General features: G+C 32.7%; 2 protein-coding genes across 5 annotated transcripts; one reads left to right on the forward strand and one right to left on the reverse strand.

The window, feature by feature from the left end:
• Positions 1 to 1,157: 1,157 nt before the first annotated feature.
• Positions 1,158 to 12,403, forward strand: LOC116182955 (eukaryotic peptide chain release factor subunit 1). Of its 4 annotated transcripts, XM_031503526.1 has the most exons (8): positions 1,158 to 1,320; positions 1,376 to 1,650; positions 1,761 to 2,406; positions 2,454 to 2,804; positions 6,969 to 7,019; positions 10,654 to 10,801; positions 11,023 to 11,138; positions 11,614 to 12,403. In XM_031503526.1, exons 2-7 carry the CDS (start codon positions 1,565 to 1,567, stop codon positions 11,100 to 11,102), a joined length of 1,362 nt encoding a protein of 453 aa, XP_031359386.1. In that variant the 5' UTR covers positions 1,158 to 1,320; positions 1,376 to 1,564; the 3' UTR covers positions 11,103 to 11,138; positions 11,614 to 12,403. The 4 variants fall into 4 exon arrangements, with proteins under 4 accessions (XP_031359386.1, XP_031359385.1, XP_031359389.1 ...); XM_031503525.1 differs by lacking the exon at positions 11,023 to 11,138 and having other exon boundaries at positions 1,161 to 1,320; XM_031503529.1 differs by lacking the exon at positions 6,969 to 7,019 and having other exon boundaries at positions 1,162 to 1,320.
• Positions 12,404 to 15,235: 2,832 nt separating this feature from the next.
• Positions 15,236 to 17,234, reverse strand: LOC116182972 (charged multivesicular body protein 7). Its single transcript, XM_031503549.1, has 2 exons — positions 16,259 to 17,234; positions 15,236 to 16,203 (listed from the first exon to the last, which is right to left on the reverse strand). Exons 1-2 carry the CDS (start codon positions 17,084 to 17,086, stop codon positions 15,733 to 15,735), a joined length of 1,299 nt encoding a protein of 432 aa, XP_031359409.1. The 5' UTR covers positions 17,087 to 17,234; the 3' UTR covers positions 15,236 to 15,732.
• Positions 17,235 to 17,839: the final 605 nt, after the last annotated feature.

Below are 17,839 nucleotides of genomic sequence, written 5' to 3' on the forward strand. Positions count from 1 at the left end.
TAAAGGAAGTGCAAAGCTAGTAAACTACATCAGACACATGCACATTTTTATGAAATTATTAATTTCAATTTTGACATTAAACTGGTTACCTAGTGATGTACACCATACCACTTCGATTATTTCGATTTATTCTGCTCGTTAATTTCTTAGTGCATATTTATATTGGTTGGATAATTTTAATTTCGATCGCGCAAAAAATGTTATAAGCACGTCGAACGTTAAGGGTTACCGTTCTCAGACAATAATTGGAGTCGTCGCTTCGCTCCTCCTCCAAACAATTGTCTTCGAACGGTAAAAATCCCTTACCGTTCTCCATACTTAATATACTATATGTTTCTGTTCTGTGAAGGTCTTATTCTGTGATTGACAGATATTTGAGTAAAGGTCTCCTTATAGTAACGCAGTTCGTATTGTCGTGAGAAGTACAACAGCCTATCTGCAGTTTAAAACTTCAAATTTCTATAAATCGATACGACTTCAATATATCGTTTTCCCCGTCACTGTCACGTCACAGAAAAAAAATAGTGTATTAACTATTAAGTATACACGGGAAAAATGTTAGATTTTAGCTCTCAGTTTTTTGTCTCCCTCCGCTTCGCGTCGGGAGACAACACAACCTCGAGCTCTAATCTATAAATACTTTTTTCACTTGTTTAATAAATAACTATTTCTACTCGAGTTGAAAAACTACACTTTTTACTCTAGTTGTACAAATATTAACTATTACTATATAGAGAGTTATGTCAGTGACGGCTTGTTACGGTCATGCCCGTCTGTGCTACTCTCCCGCAACTTTCGTATAGTCTTGAGAGGAAGCAACAGAAAGCAACAATGAGGCAGTGTAACGCAGGTAATATATAGGTAGGTTGTGAATAGAAAGTATTTCACAGCGATGATTTGTGTATGGCTATATGGATTCTTTAGGAAAATTTCGATTTAACGGGAGAATTAACGGCTGTTCTTTCCTAAACCATGGTTTATGTGTGTACCAAATTTGAGCTTATACGACAAAGCGTTTTTGAGTTATCGTGCGATCGACCGGACAATCGGTTGTTATATGGACGTTCAGACTTTTGGACGTTAGGTACCTATTGATAACTGTTCGCAATACTCGCGCTACTTAATAAATGAAAACGACAGTCTTCGTAAATGCGTACCTAACTCTTCCGAGTTCTGTTTGGTTGTGTAAACTGCGTGGTTGGAAAATTCCAATCATAGGAAAAATTTTCCATTCTGACATTTTTAAATAACTCGCATGCGCAGGTATACCAACCCTGTAGGCTGTATTTCAAAGTTTTACAAATTCAATTGGAGATTGCGGTAAGTACTATTGCATTTTTTGTAACTCGTTAGTATGCAGATTTTCTTTTTATAGGTATTTGTGCAACAAAATGATCACTTAACTTATCAAAAACGGAAGAAATTTATATCGGTTAAGTTTAATAGCCTGGAAAATAACAGCAGTCAAAAGAGGACATTTGATACCCGCCATTTTGGAACACGTTACACACGTTTCTTCAGTTTTTAGTTTTAAAAGAGAGTAGTGTACATATAGTTTTTAGCGATGTCGAATGAAGAAACTTCCGCAGACCGTAATGTAGAAATATGGAAAATCAAGAAGCTGATAAAAAGCTTGGAATTAGCGAGAGGGTTAGTTAATTTAACATGAAGGCATGCCAAATCTTTCCATAAGGTCACTTGTCATTTTCCATTTTTAATCTTGCATGTTCAACAATATGAATGTGGAAAATTTGTTACAGGAATGGCACAAGTATGATATCGCTTATTATTCCGCCAAAAGATCAAATATCTAGAGTTAGCAAGATGTTGGCAGACGAATTCGGCACTGCTTCCAATATCAAGTCTCGAGTAAACCGTCTATCAGTTTTGGGAGCGATTACATCTGTACAACATAGATTAAAACTGTATACGAAAGTACCACCTAACGGTTTGGTTATTTATTGTGGTACAATTGTAACAGACGAAGGAAAAGAAAAGAAAGTGAATATCGATTTCGAACCATTTAAACCAATCAATACCTCTTTGTACTTATGTGACAATAAATTTCATACAGAAGCTCTCACTGCACTCCTAGCCGACGATAATAAATTCGGATTTATTGTTATGGACGGTAATGGGGCATTGTTTGGTACCCTACAAGGCAACACAAGGGAGGTGTTACACAAGTTTACAGTTGATTTACCAAAAAAGCATGGAAGAGGTGGTCAATCTGCTTTACGTTTTGCCCGTTTACGTATGGAAAAAAGACATAATTATGTGAGGAAAGTGGCCGAAGTCGCGACGCAATTATTTATTTCTAATGACAAACCAAATATTGCCGGTTTAATTCTTGCGGGTAGTGCGGATTTTAAGACTGAACTTAGTCAATCAGATATGTTTGATCCTGTGAGTCTTTCCATGCCGATTATTTGATTGTGAACGATTTTTTTTAGAGATTGCAAACAAAAGTCATTAAATTAGTAGACGTTTCGTACGGAGGTGAAAATGGATTTAATCAAGCGATCGAATTAGCAGCTGAATCTTTACAAAATGTTAAGTTTATACAGGAGAAAAAGTTAATTGGTAGATACTTCGATGAGATTAGTCAAGACACAGGTAAATTCTGTTTCGGCGTGGAGGATACGTTGAAAGGATTGGAGCTTGGTTCTGTCGAGACCTTAATATGTTGGGAAAATCTTGATATTCAAAGATATGTGTTAAAAAACCATGCAACTGGAACTGAAACCGTTCTTCATCTAACGCCGGAACAAGAAAAGGATAAATCACACTTTACAGACAAGGAGGTAATCACTTTTTTTTAAACTTATTGATAATTTGGTATTAACCGTATGAGGCATATTGCTATCCATTTGTGGTTATTCCATCTTCATGCTATGTGAGTGCAACTTGAATAACAGTGCTACCATTAGGATGGAATAACTAAATACAGAAATGTTAGGTGACATTTAGTTAATAGGTGTCCGAAGTAGGTAACTCAGGTAGCAAAAAAATGGCCAATAGCAGTTTATTCTGAAGAAAAACTGAAAATAAGTTAGTCATGCATGAGTAGTTTAAAGGAACCTTTATGTCATAAAATAAGACATCACATTATGGTTTTGGTGGCAAAAGAATGTTGTTAGGACACATACAATTGAAATGGACTAGATCAAATGAAAACAAAAATTGATTCACAACCCATCTGAAAGAGTAACCGCAAAGCTAACCTTAGCACACTCACCATGGAATTTTGTGCACATATTAAAGTGTTTATTTATTGCTTCTTCCATTTGGTAGAATTTATTTTGAGTCTAAATACATTTTACCCTCGATTTTACCATTTTGTGGAATTCCCAGCTTAATGTTAAGCCGCGTAATAAATTTCATACTACATACAGGAATAAATAAGCAATACATGGCACTTTAATATGTTCTATTACATTTTTCAAAATTTTATGAAGAGAGTACTACTTTTTAATTTTTCTCAGCAACCATAAGTTACAAAGATGGGTGGCAAGTCTGTGAATAGGTTTTCGGGTATGCCCTATTTTGAAAAAAATTGCTTTTTAATTAGAATTCCAGTACAATCAATAAGCATTATCGCAAGTATTGTAATATCGACTTAAATCGTTATCTTTTTGTTATTTGCGACATTTTCAATTCACTACATGTGAAATTATATCACTCACTAGTAGGCGGGGGACACTTTGTGACCCAAAGCCTCAATCTTCAAATGAGTTCGAAAGTAATTTTTAAAATCTGTTCGAAAATTTTGTTCCTTATCTCGTCAAGTATGTACACAAGGATGTTCGGGGAATTCTCTCCATTTTCGTTGTCGTTGTAGGGCATACCCGAAAACCTATTCAAAGCCCATCATTGTAACTCTTATGGTTGCTGACAAAAAAAATTAAATAAGAAATCCAAATTGCACCACTTCTTTAGGGGTGGCCCCCAAACGAAACACGTTGGACTCACGGTTTATTTGGAAAAAGTGCTTGTCCACCCAACTTTTTTTTTACATATGGTCATGTAACACCCTGTATAAATCAGCAGATATACATTTCACGACAAAAACCAATGATTGTAAAACTTATGACATTAAAAAACACCAAAAAACATGTTAAAAAGCTGAAAGGTAACTAGATTTATCTAAACAATTTTATTACTGATTTAAATTTGGAACAGCTAATAATTTAATGTGATCGGGTCGAGAATTAACAAGGTATGTGATTGGTACTCAATGCATTTTTTGGTTTTGAAAGCTTTGGCTTGAAAATCATGTTTATTTTATAGCATATGTTAAATTGACATTTTAGTAGGTTTGGTAGGTTTGAGTAGGCTAAGCCGTTCTTTAACCGTAAGGATAGATAAAGTGAAAGAAATGATTGTGCATTCTAATGACATATGTCATTCTTATTGCAAATGCACGATATAAAATGACATTCAGACAATTCTAAATTAAATTCAGAATTGTCAGAAGCTAATGATTTGTATGGCTTCTGCTATAAAATAAAGTTTTGCACGGCGATAAATGGAAACTAACCATCTCGTGAAACATCTTTCACCCAATGGTTAAAATATCCCTTTATCATCTTGTATAATAAATAACTATTATTCCTGGTAATATGCTTAGGATTACACACTTGTCAGTTGTCATCTTGACACATAGGAGCATTTGCTCAAAATTGTGCATTTAAGGAATAGTAAAATGCCACTTTGCGTGCTTGAAATAAATTTAGCCCAAGTGTAATTGCAATTGGAACACTATAGTTTCAACGGCCCAAATGGCAAATTTTCCAAAATATTCAGCAAAATAGATTAATAAACATTGGGTTATTAGTTTATTACTACACGAAGACTGGAACATGACTTCCCAAGAGTATCCCCTAAATGGACAAATGTTGGCTTAATTGTGCATGATTAATTTTCGACAGAAAATGTAACAGTAATATCTTGTCTGAAGATCCAAAATTACTAAAAAGTGCAAGAAAGTTTTCTATTAATTTTTTTAACCTTGTCTATATTAATTTGGGTTTATCCATGCACAAATCTTTAAACTAGGGACCATTAGTACCGCAGTGCAGCTTCCACTCCGGTCCACTAGGTTACCAAAACTTAAGAAAGAACAGAAAGACACCCCTGGGAGTATTTCTATTGAAAATGTTAAAATATTCAAAGATGTTTTTAGGAAGATTTTTTGAAGATTTGAAAAGGATTTTTAAGGTTCACAAATAGATTCTAGTAAATTTTTTAGCGAGATAATGTAACAATATTTCCTAAAGTTTATTGCTAAAAAAGTTTCCAAGAAGTCACAAAAAGATTAGCAAAAGGGTTTTAAAAAAATTGAATAAGATTTTGTGATTCAAAAAATGTGACCAAAAGATTTGAAAGATATTTAAAATTTCTTAGAAATTTTTCAAAATTTGTGAGGCGAAAGAGTGCTCAAAGATTTCTAGTGATAAATTTAAAAGGTTTTTCAAACATTTTTTCCTGGGAAAAGAATAACTGCACGAGGAATGCCAACTATATAAAGTCTCGGAATATTTTGAAAACTTGACAGTACATTAATACCAATATGCATAATTTATCTAAAATATTTTTAGGTTGTCAATTTATACATATATAAAAAATGACGTTTGCAGCCCAAATCATAACTTCCTGTCTATATGTATGAGACGTATTTGATAGGGGTTCCGTTTTAGTGAACTGTATTGTTGATTATGATTATTATGAATAACTACAGGGGGTCAAAAATAAAATTTGATAGAAAAAATGTCAACGTTTTACATCATTTTAAGCAACTTTTAAATAATAAAAAGTCACATGAGTTTTTTAGAAAAGGAAAAAGGGTACAAGTTACATATTTTCGTCTGCAAAACGGTTATTTTGAGTGAGTTGAGGAATGTTCTCTAAAATTGTTAAATCAAGGTTTCCCTTATTATTATTCTTGTATTTTTGACATTTTTTCTCGATCTTAACGGCGTATATTAAAACGAATAGAGAATAGTTTGAGGTAAATTTACTTAATTTTACTTAAAAAATTATAATGAAAAATCCAGATTTGGCTTTCGACGTTTTTAAGCTAATTTTTCCCGTCTCTAATTTCAACCTACAACTAAGCCGCATATCTATTCGAATAAAATGAGTCTTCCATAGTATATTTTCCATTTTATCATGACATTATAATGATCATCGTTCTTTTTAACTAAAATAATAAACGTAATGAACGTACAATAAAAACAAGTTGTAAATCAGCATATGCATGATTAAAGCGCATTTTTGGTAATGCAGGTCAGTATTTTATTAGCGAAGTTTAAAATTATCGATCTCACGAGTAATTTTGGCTGCGTTAAATAATTAATTTTATTTAATTTCAATTGACGGTACGTCTTGATTTTGTAAAACAAATCACAAAGTAAATAATAAGTTTTTATACTAGTAGCGCTATCTAACGGTAAAATTATAGCACCTCCGAAACCCATATCGAAATTATTTTCTTCAATTATCGATCTCACAAGTAATCTAACTCAAAATAGACTAGTGCCTGCACATCTACACTATAGCAGAAAGCTTTTAGTGAAAATTTGAAGTCTCTAGCTATTGTAGTTGTGGAGATCTAACGCGGACAGCCGGCCTGCCAGCAATAACGAATATAATAGCGTATTTTTTTCAAAAAAGCGCGGGCGCTCGGATTCGAACCCACGTAGTTGCAGTCGTAAGTTGGCGGTTAATGGTACATTTTCCATATACCACTGTCTTATTTTATTCTGCTAAGGCCATCTCCTGCTCTGTATTATTCTGTAACTCGTAATATATCACAGGTGAGTTAAATCTGAGGCACTGTATACATATCAACTGACGGCTTTATCCAGTGCTACATGTTTCAGTATATTAATTTTTATGTCTGCCCAATAGATACTTAGTTACCCGTGATTAGTTAAAACAGGAAGTTTAATTGTATTTTGTTGTAGATGCGTTATCAAAATAAAAGGACGCTTAAAAGGATAAGCGCAATTTTCACTGTAAGTGTATTTGAAGTCTTTGTTTCTATCGGAATTAGGGTTGCCAGATTGATACCCAACATTTTCGTGATTTTGTGCCCGTTTGTGGAGGGGGGGGGGGGCATACGGAACCTTCTAGATCATACTCAATTGAAGAAAGTATATTTATGGAGAAGAGGAGCATTCGACGATATCAGGGCCTTCTCCGACCGTTTGTCAACCCTGCCAAATGTAAAGTATATCAATTACTGTAGGAAACTTTTTCCACCTGCAACTATCATGGTGAAACTCAAAAAACTTTTTACTACCAGAATTATAGTGTTCTTGCATCAAAATAAGTGTACTTCGCCTGCGCCAACATTTTGTAAGGAAATTGTAGAACATTAGAACCTGGCTGTTCTACATTGCAATTCTATCCAAAAATTATGATCATGCCCGATTTCGATGAATTGTTTCATGTTACGTTCGTTACGTAACTCGTATCCATTTTGTTAAGTTTATAACTTTACATTGGACATGTTCACGATTTTGAAAAAGTTGAAAGCGAACATCTGTATGCAGTCTCATGTTCCTCTTTGAATCCATGTTTAGGTTTAGGAGAACTCGCATCCGCTCTACAAACTATCTAAATAGGTTACCTACCCTAATGATCTGCATTAATTTATCTATTTTTGGCCATCATATTTGTTGTTTAACTCTTAGGTGTTTTTCATTAAGTTCACATTTCTTCTACAAACACATTTTTTCATTCTATATTATTTTCTTTGGTTTTCTGTATGATTGGCTCATTTCAATCCACTTTTACGTTGAGTAGTTTTTAAATTCTTTTGTCTTTTCTATCTATTTTTTATTTTTACTGGAAACTCATTTCTCTACTAATTCCTTTATATACCTAATCTAAGCTGCTTTTATGTAATATGTTCTCCACGAACAAAAATAGTTATTATTATACAGGGTAAGTAAATAGTGTCGGGACAGGCGATTATCTCCTTTTTTTACGAAGCAATTTTTTTAATAATTGGTGTACTGATACACTGTGTCCGAGATAAGGATGTTTATCGTAGAGATCTCTGAAACCATAGAAGATATGATGGTCATGGTCAAATTATAGAAAAGATTCGCAATTAAAGAGTTATTATCATGCTTTAAATAAAAACTAGAAAATTCCGATTACTTACGAAGATATGCCAGAAAAACCGAAATTTGCCAATTTGTTTTTATTTTTTTTTTATGTTAATTGAACAGGTACAAAAAATAGAAAACACTTTCTCATTTATGTTTTTATATGGCCTGTAAAAAAAGTACATAGGTATTCTATTGAGTAGCATTTTTTATTTCGAATCCAACGATATGTCACACACAAAAAAGCAAAAATTGGAAACTGTTGATTTTAACAGAATGACGCACTCACGCTCTAATCCTGACAGAATACCTATTGGATAATTTTTTTTTTCCAGGATATTTGTATGGGATAATTTTTTTTTCCAGGATATTTGTTCCATAGGTATTCTAGCCCGGTTAGAGCGTTGTGCGCCGGTGCACCATCCTGTTAAAGTAGTTGGATTCGTAATAAAAACTGCTACTGAATACAATATGTACTTTTTTACGGGCCATATAAAAAAATGATTTTGATAATTTCTACGAAAAGAAGTGTTGTATGTATTGAAAATCTCTCAACGGTGCCTTTTAGAGCTCAAAAAGTGACAATAATAAAGTGTTTTTTATTTTATTGTATCTGTTCAAAGAACATCAGAAAAAAATAAAAACCAATTCGGAAAATTTCGGTTTTTCTGGTATATCTTCGGAAGTTATTGGAATTTTCTGGTTTTCTTTAAAACATGATAATAACTGTTTAATTGCGCAACGTTTCCCTAATTTAACCATCGTCATATCATCTATTTTTATTTCGAGATCCCCATGACAGACATCCTTATCTATGACAGAGAGTATAACAAATGTTAATGCATTTAATAATGATAATGTCTTCTTTTTTCGATTTCCAGTTTTGCTGGATGATCTTAACATTTTGTTTTTAAATGCGACATAGTTTGTATGTAGTTTTTTATTCTGCGTCCGATAACAATAAAATATACAGGGTGTTGCATTTAAAAACATAAAATTGTCATTTCTGGCTAAACCAGAAGTTGACAAAAGAAAACATTACGATTTTTAAATTGCATTACTACTTGTTATATGAGCAATTAAAACAAATTGCTTCATACATAATAGAGATGATTGGCCACTTTTTACCTACTTTGTATTAATAAATACTCCAACATTAACGACTTGTTATTAGCAGCGTTAAACAAATGGGGAAATATTGTAAATTGTTTCATTTCATAACTTGATTTTTACATTTTTTTTTAAATCAAGATAATTAATGATTTTGTAATTTTAAATTGCGGGCAAATTTTGGTTTTGTTTCTTTTTTAAATTAATGGTTCAGTGTTATTTTTCATTTTGGGTGAAATTTCAAATTTTCAATCTTACATGGGTGGGTTGGGTTGGTAGAGCAGCCTTGACTGAAACCCAGTCCACTTAAAAATGGATCACAATATAACTAGCCTATACACAGAGCCGCTCTGTGTACAAGAACAGTATTGCTTTCACTTGTAACATGAATTGACAATAAAAATGCAAACTAGTTGTAGTTGGTGAAAGTAAAAAGTAATTGATTTACTTTAAAACTTAAATGCACACCTGGCTGTACATTGCCCTATTTCACAGTATACAGTGAGATTGTTTTGAAGGTGAAAATATCATTTTTCAATGTAATTATCTATGTTCAGTGAACGGTTTTTTTTGCTCATAAAAAATAAAAATAAAAAATAAAATAAAAATATCAGCAAATGTAACCGTTTATACTGAAGTAAATAAGAAATTATCATGAAACTAGATCCCTGTAAAAAGCTTCAGTTATAGGTGTCATTCATAGATATTTGTTGTCAAAGGCATTTTTGGCGGTTAAATATTGACGTAAAAGCAAAGAGTATTATACTTTTTGGTAAGTTAGTAGCAGTATTAAACCATATTTTGAGGAGGTGTTTCTTTTACTAACGCTTTTTTTCATCATGAGAAATTAGAATTAAAAAGATAGGTATCGCTTTTAACTGCGACGTTGATAATGAATCGTCGACGGCTCAAACGACGAGGTCAGTAAAGCGTTATAGTGTTCGTCCCTCAAATACTGTTCCATTTTAATGGATTGTAGGTATCTTGCTGATCTTTGCAGTATGTAAGAGATTGCCTTTAACTTTATTCATCGTCCATTTTAACAGAATACTAACTATGCGTTTTCCGAAATGCAAAGCTGACAAACTAATGTCAACGTTAATTTATGTCGGGTCAGTAACCTTGACGTCAAATTTTGTACTTATGTCAAAACAAAATTGCGCACGCTTATTTGCAGGTTCTTATTCTTAAGTTGGAAGTTGTCAACTCTATTTTTAAATACTTATTTTTATTTATTATTTTGGTCAGTATAAATGATTGTATGAAAACGTATAGTTTTAAATTCTTATTTCTTATTTTTAAATTGTTATTTTTATTTTTTATGAGCATAAACTCGCCTATAGATGTCACTGTATATTTCTTCAATATGGTGCAGTATTGTTAGGTTTTAAATAAATGCTACTAATGCCATCTTCTATTTTAGAGTGGAGTGGAATTAGAATTAGTGGAGTGTCAACCCCTTTTAGAATGGTTAGCTAATAATTACAAAAACTTTGGTGCCACACTCGAAATTATAACGGACAAATCGCAAGAAGGATCCCAATTTGTAAGAGGATTTGGTGGAATTGGAGGTTAGTATGTTTTTTTAATTGTTGTATGGCTTTGTGTGCTCGCATGCCAGGTACAAACATTTATTTCTCAATTTGATGTAAAGAATGCAAAGTTGATGTTCAATCAATATTTTTTGTGCATGTTTGCATGAATCTTATCTTAACGTTGCAAATGTGTGTAGAAATTTAATTTACTAACTTTTCAAACTAATTAAATTATTTGTTCTGCGGCCTGGATGCAGGCATTCTACGCTACAAAGTGGATTTTCAGTCACTTCAAGCTGATGAGCCATTGGACGATGTCGACCTTGATGATTATTAAAAGGTCTACACGTCTTAGTGCTCCACCTATCATCAGGTATATTATTAGCTAACTTCTTACGAATGTTGCTTCTATTAATCAAGCGCAATTTATATGCTTGTAACAATATCATTTGTCTATAATTTAAGGCATTAACCTTTTTACCAGAATATTCCATTTTATTCTTAATTATGGTATTACCATACAAAAGGTAAAGAAATTAAAACCGCCATGTAACATAAACTCAAAATCAGTTTTTATATTTAAAGATGTAATCTAGAAACATCACACATGAAATTTACCATTGATAATACTACTAAGACTTGGTTTCTACTTGAACTCAATGCATTCGGCTTTATTCAACCATGTTTAGTAAACACAGAATATAGAAGACAACCCGTTTTAGTATCATTGTGACATTACATATGTTTTCAAAATGATGTACTGTAAAACAAAATAAAGATTGATACTGTAATTTGTGCGATCAGATTTTATAATGACAACGGAAACTGTTATTTTTCTTTGTTTGTAGGCCTTTTACGCTACAAGGTGGACTTCCAGAGTATGCAATTAGACGACTTTGCTAATGGAGAGTTTGATTTGGACGATTATTAAGTAAATTTATTTATAAAACCAACAGTGACAGCATTTGTAGGAATAGTGACAGCACCAAGTTGTGTGGGTTCGTTGCTCATTTTTGATATATAGATTTACAAATTGTTATGTGATAGTATAATTTCGTATTATCTCATTAAAAATCAATTTTGGAAACCATAATTTATTTTTTACGACGGATAAGTTATGTTTGTTAATTGTATATCAATAATTATATAAATTTTTACATGATGTATTATAATTTATACATACTACAGTTTTTATTGTTTTAAACATTTTGGTAATTGTTAGAAGCATGGTTGTATAGTTATGATGAATACAATATTTGATTATACTTGGTGATATGTTTTTGTACTGCAATATCGAACTCCTCACGACTATGCTAATTTCTATATGTGCGGAATATTTGTGCGCCTTTAAAGTCATTATGTAAGTATTTTTTAAGTTGCAAACCAGTTTTACTGAACAAAACTTGTAACAATTTTCAAGCCTATTCCATCATTTCCTACGAATTACAACCAATAGATGACATTAATTAGACAAACAATTGAAATTTGGAGACGCACAAATTTAAAAATATTGACTTAATCCACTCAAAGACTTGTACCTACCTTCATTATTCTATCTTTCCTAAATTCTAACAAAAATAGTATCAAGAATATTACAACGTCCGTCTTGAGGGTGGGTTTTTTTCTCGAAAGCAACACTAGAAAGAAAAGGTATTTGCACTTGTTCGATTAGGAATAAACTTGAAAGGGCATAGTACCTTTTCTACGATAGTTTTCGAGACCACTGTACTTATCATAAAAAAAACTCGCCCCATCGTTGGCGTTGCCATAAGCCTAAGGTGTGTATAGTAAGTAAATTATGATTATTAGTTGTATACAGTTGTTATGTTTAGTATTTTGTCTACCGATGTTTATAATGTGTTTCAATGTTCTTTGCTTTTAAATTATTACCTACACTTAATTTACACGTGTAATATCGTTGCAAACATTTTAATTTGAATTGTATTCGAAGGATACTTTTATGTATAATTTATTATACTATTTCGGGCGTAATTTATGTTTTTGTAAATATTCGCAATTCTGAATTAAAAAATGATATTGCTTCTGAAAATCAATGTAATTATTTTAACCATGTGTGCACAGATCTTTGTATATATTGGGTATACCGTCAAGATATTAAATCTATATTAACAGTATTGATTCAATGTTGCAATATCGTTTTCTTTTTATATGTCAATTTTCTCTATTAAATACAAGATTTTGAATTACATTAATAATTTTCTGTAATATCCTGAGCCCAAAACCCGGATAATTTTTGTGCAGATGGTCAGAGTTGTTTTGCAAACTTTTTCGCAACAGACAGTTTAGCAATTTTGTTAAAGAATTATGTGTAAAGCTACTCCGGTCACCCATACAATACTAAAAATCTTCTACGTTTATTTCGTTAAAAACTTGATAGGCCCTAGCGAAGTTCAATTTTTAAGTTTAATCATTGAATAAAAACATTAAGAAACCTAACGCTTATGGAGTAATGCGTGACATGCCCCCTGCTCGCCGCATTGGTGATTATCACTGTACTGCATGTGTGGCTACGAGCGTCTTGTATACAGGAAAGCTATAACTCGTTCATCTCAGTTCAAGATCGACTGTACCGCTTATATCTCAGTTCAATCATCTGCTACGATTTATTACAAGGCATTACACCTCTTATAGTGTTTTTATTTAATGGTTTAATGGTACTCTTTGGTTTAATACAATTGTAGTAAGGCCATTGAAAGGTAAGGCTAAATTATTGTGGCTAGTTGTACAAAAGATCAAATGTGACTAGTTACTTGAGCAGTTGGAGCACAATAGCATGGTATATTTACTGACAATAGCAAAAAATAAAACAAGTAAAAGATTTCTTTAGGGCTTTTTCCATGCATCGATCAGTACTTCCAAAAGGCCATAGCTATGGGCATTATGTTTTTCTTTACTAGAGGTGTCTGTGGTTAAAATTTCAAAAAAAAATCTCCATAAATAAGAAAGTTGACGTTGCGCAGTTCGCACATTTAATCTATGGTATATGCGATGTTTGTTTTTACAAGAAGCGTCTATGGGTAAAATTTTAAAGCGAGATCTTCATAAGTAAAAGAAGTTGTCATTTTGCACTCTGCGCATTTGATTTTTACTTCATGTGATATGTTGCTTTTTACTAGAAGCATGTTTAAAATTTCAAAGAAACATTCATAAATTAGAATTCAAAATCTCCCACGCGCGCGTTCGGCATCGCAAGTGGCGGCTTGCTTTTAGCATTGGAAATGCTTATTTCCTTTAACTGTCTTTTTAGAATGCATAAACTGTTTATATTGAATTATTTTATTTTTCCCTACTTGTCTACCTATACTTTTTATTTAAAACCGTAAACTTTCTGTAGCAAACTAAAAGCAAGCACCTGCGATGGCGAGCGCGCGCGTGCGAAAATTTTAATTCTATTTATGCTGACTGACGGCGTTATCCCACAAAATCGCTGACTGACCAGTTCCGTCCCTTTATTTAAGTGACTGACTATTATAACTTTCATTAATATACAATATATACCTACTATTTGTATAACAATTTTCAGCCTTGGTAAATTCATTGCATTACTCGGCAGGTACAACATCTTCGGTAGTGTACCGGAGGCGCCTGTTCTCACTTTCACTTGACTTACTGCAGTATATTTATGCACATAACCATTATAATGCACTATGGAATTTATTTTATTTATTTGTTTAACCAGAAACCAATTACATGGCACTGGGGCTCTGAACAAATATTAGGACGATCTAATTTGATTTATTATTCAATTTAGGGGATCGTGAAAAAAGTCGATATGATTAACTGAGGACAATTTATTTAAAGTGATCAAGATCTTAATAAGTGGGGAAGTTGTGTTGTTAACTGCAAAAATAGTATTATTTTGCCTTAGCTTAACAAATGGTACCTTAAGCTTAATTTCTTGAAGTAATTCGGAAGAGTTTAACAAATTGTGTAAAATTTTGACAAAAATTGTGGAGGCAATGTACCGTCGGGTTTCTAACCTCGTTATATTTAAACCGCAAGTACTATTTAAGTAATTAAGCTGGGTACCGTAAGTAGATCAAATGTGGATAATTTTGGGTTGACCTAAAAAACATTACTCGGATGAACTTTTTCGATCATGTCTGAGTATTTGAGAGTTTGAGGAGACCAGATACATGCAGCATACTCAAGCTTGGATCTAATAAACGCATTATATACCTAAGGTTAGCATTGTCTGTATATTCGTGAAATTGAGTGTATTTCTGATAACGAAACCAAGAAGTTTGTAACACTCACTTGTTAGGTTTTCAATGTGTAAGTTGAAGCATAGATTTGGTCTATGGTTGAAATTAAGATTGGTATTGAAAAACACGCCCAGGTCCTTAACGGAGATGATTCTTAGTAAGACTTTTCCATTCATCTTATAATGAAAAAGTAAGAGATTTTTCGATCTAGTAAAAGTAAGGACTTTACACTTATTGATATTTAGTTTATTTTTGATACACCATTCACATTATCGGTCAGAACATGTTCATAAGAAATACACCAAACTGTTGTGTATATTTTGCTGGAATGTTCATTTTAACTTTTAAGGATAGCTTGGTACTATAAACACTTGCATTTAGCGCAATGTAGGTACTTAATCTGTTATCCACACAATTTTTTAAAATGTTGAAACTTGTAGCGTTTGTAAAACCTAATGCAATTTTATGTGACGTACCTTTTCCATGTCAATTGGACAAATAAATATCATTATCCACGAACAGCTGCTCCTCCATTATAGCAATCTGGTCTAAAGTAAATGGGGGAACATTTTCAGTTTTGTGTGTGATTAAATCTGTAATTGCGATTTTGTTCATTTTTTTCAAATAAAAATAAGTTTTAAAATATATTAAAAATCTACCAACATGCCAATTATAAATAAACATTCCACATTACACATTATAAACATTACAAACATGATTAAAATGTACTTGTAAAAAAAATTATAAAGCAATTTGATTTTTTATTACAGTATCACTTGAAGGTACATCTGGAAGTTTTAAATTTTCTAATCTTTTCTCAAGCTCTAAAGTGTCAGCATCAACAATTGGTTTAGAAGGAGAAGAAGGATCATTAGGTGGAGTATTACTTGACACTAATAGAGCCAATTCATCTTCCAGATCATCATCATCATCATTTGATAATGGCCGAGAGAGTGTATTTTGAATGTCTTCGTGCATATCGAGCACTGAACCTAGTTCCGATACTACATCACCTACGGAGTCTTCTGATAAACCGGTATCTTTGAAATTCTTTTGCAATGTAGCTAAAGCCAACCGGTATGATTCGAAAACTTTCGCATCCGTACTACTGTCACGTAGTTTTAACAAAAGGAGTTGAACATTGTGTAAACTGTTGGCCTTTTGTGACAGCCGCTTATCCACTTCGTGTTTTTTCCTCAAACAACTTTTAGCCTGCAATGCATAAATTACAAGATCTGGTTATTGTTAAAATTTTAAGAGTAGGTACCATTTGACGATGGCCTTTAGCCAAGTACACTTTAGCTTCTTCGACAAAGCCCATGACTTCCTTTTCTAGTTTTTCAACCAGTAAGGTTATACTTTTTTCCAACTGTTCTAAAATGTGGATGTTTACATCTACTTCTGTGATAATATCTTCACTTTCCCTATTTTTAAATTTAACTAAAACATTGATAGGGACTGAATGATTATCACTTCCTTTAATCTCATGCAAATCAATTGCCCCAATACACATCAAGTGATGTAAAACTAATTTTACTTGACTTTCTTTAATTGTCTCCAAATTCATAACATCCATCAACTCTTTTAAGGTGAAAACTCGTTTCTTAAAATCATCAGGTATTACGGATTGCAATGTCGTGCCTTCTGATACAATAGCAGGTACGTTAACAAGCAAACCTAAACTTGAAGATCGGACACGTCTCACTTTGTTATAGGACCAAACAAACGGCTTCTTCACAAATGTTTCTGCCATCCAGGAACCCCACGTCTTACATGGTTTTTGCAAAAAGTGTTCTAATTGTTGCAACTCTCCTCTTGCATACATTTCTTCGATAATAACGTTTAAACAAGCCGGTGAACGTCCATTAATATTAAATAGCTTCTGCAGTTCCTCCAATGTAAATGTGTAGATTTTATTGTAAATGCAAGTATCGATGATTAATTTCTTCCAGAAAGCAAATTTAGAATCCCAATCATGAGGATTTACAGCTCGGTTACGGAAAGGTGCAAACAACACATTCATACGAGAATCATTTTCCCAAACATCGGGTAATTTATCTTTTGGTAGTATTGATAAAACTTGACCGTGAGACATTTTAATGATTCTGACAAGTATATACTTCTTAATTTTCTTCCTTCCATATAATTCGGTGCCTTAACCTATGCATGACTGACGTCTCAGAATGACGTCCATAAATTGTCAGTCAGTTGAGACTGTGGTTAAAGTTCCTAGTCACCGATTACAAGTACTATGCGATCAAGAATGAGTTGCTATTGAGTCACCTTTGGAATTTATGTTTACATGGGAAATCGCACTTAACTTGAACGGTAACACCATTGAATTTATAACTATCAGAAGCGCGGGTTAAATGGCAGGATATGTGACTGTTTTCAATAGTTTAAATTACAAGACGTAGATGTCTCTACCATCGAGAAAGATGAATAATAATGTCAATTTTTTACCTTTGTTAATTATTATACAGGAACCTGTAATGAACCCACTATCTCGATTTGTAATTGTTGCATACAGAATTCTAGATACTCAAGAAACGTATTTATAAGGCATTTATGTGGCACACAGGATGTTGAATGACGCAAGATAAACATTCTTCCTTTCATGAATCTTGACCTACTTAACATTCCTTAAGGAAGATTGAATTACACTTGAACAGGAAAGCAAAAAATACGTAGGCATCCTTGATCACTGTAATGTAACAGAAATTAAATGTACCTACCTATCTATTCTTAATTTTTGTGTGTGTCGGTTAAACTACCTAGAACAGGAGTCGGCAACCTATTGAAACGGAAGAGCCAAAAATTACAATTTACAAAATTTCTCAGTTTTTAA

Source organism: Photinus pyralis, unplaced genomic scaffold, assembly GCF_008802855.1.
Source record: "Photinus pyralis isolate 1611_PpyrPB1 unplaced genomic scaffold, Ppyr1.3 Ppyr1.4_unclustered_Scaffold8227, whole genome shotgun sequence".
NCBI classification, from domain to species: domain Eukaryota; kingdom Metazoa; phylum Arthropoda; class Insecta; order Coleoptera; family Lampyridae; genus Photinus; species Photinus pyralis.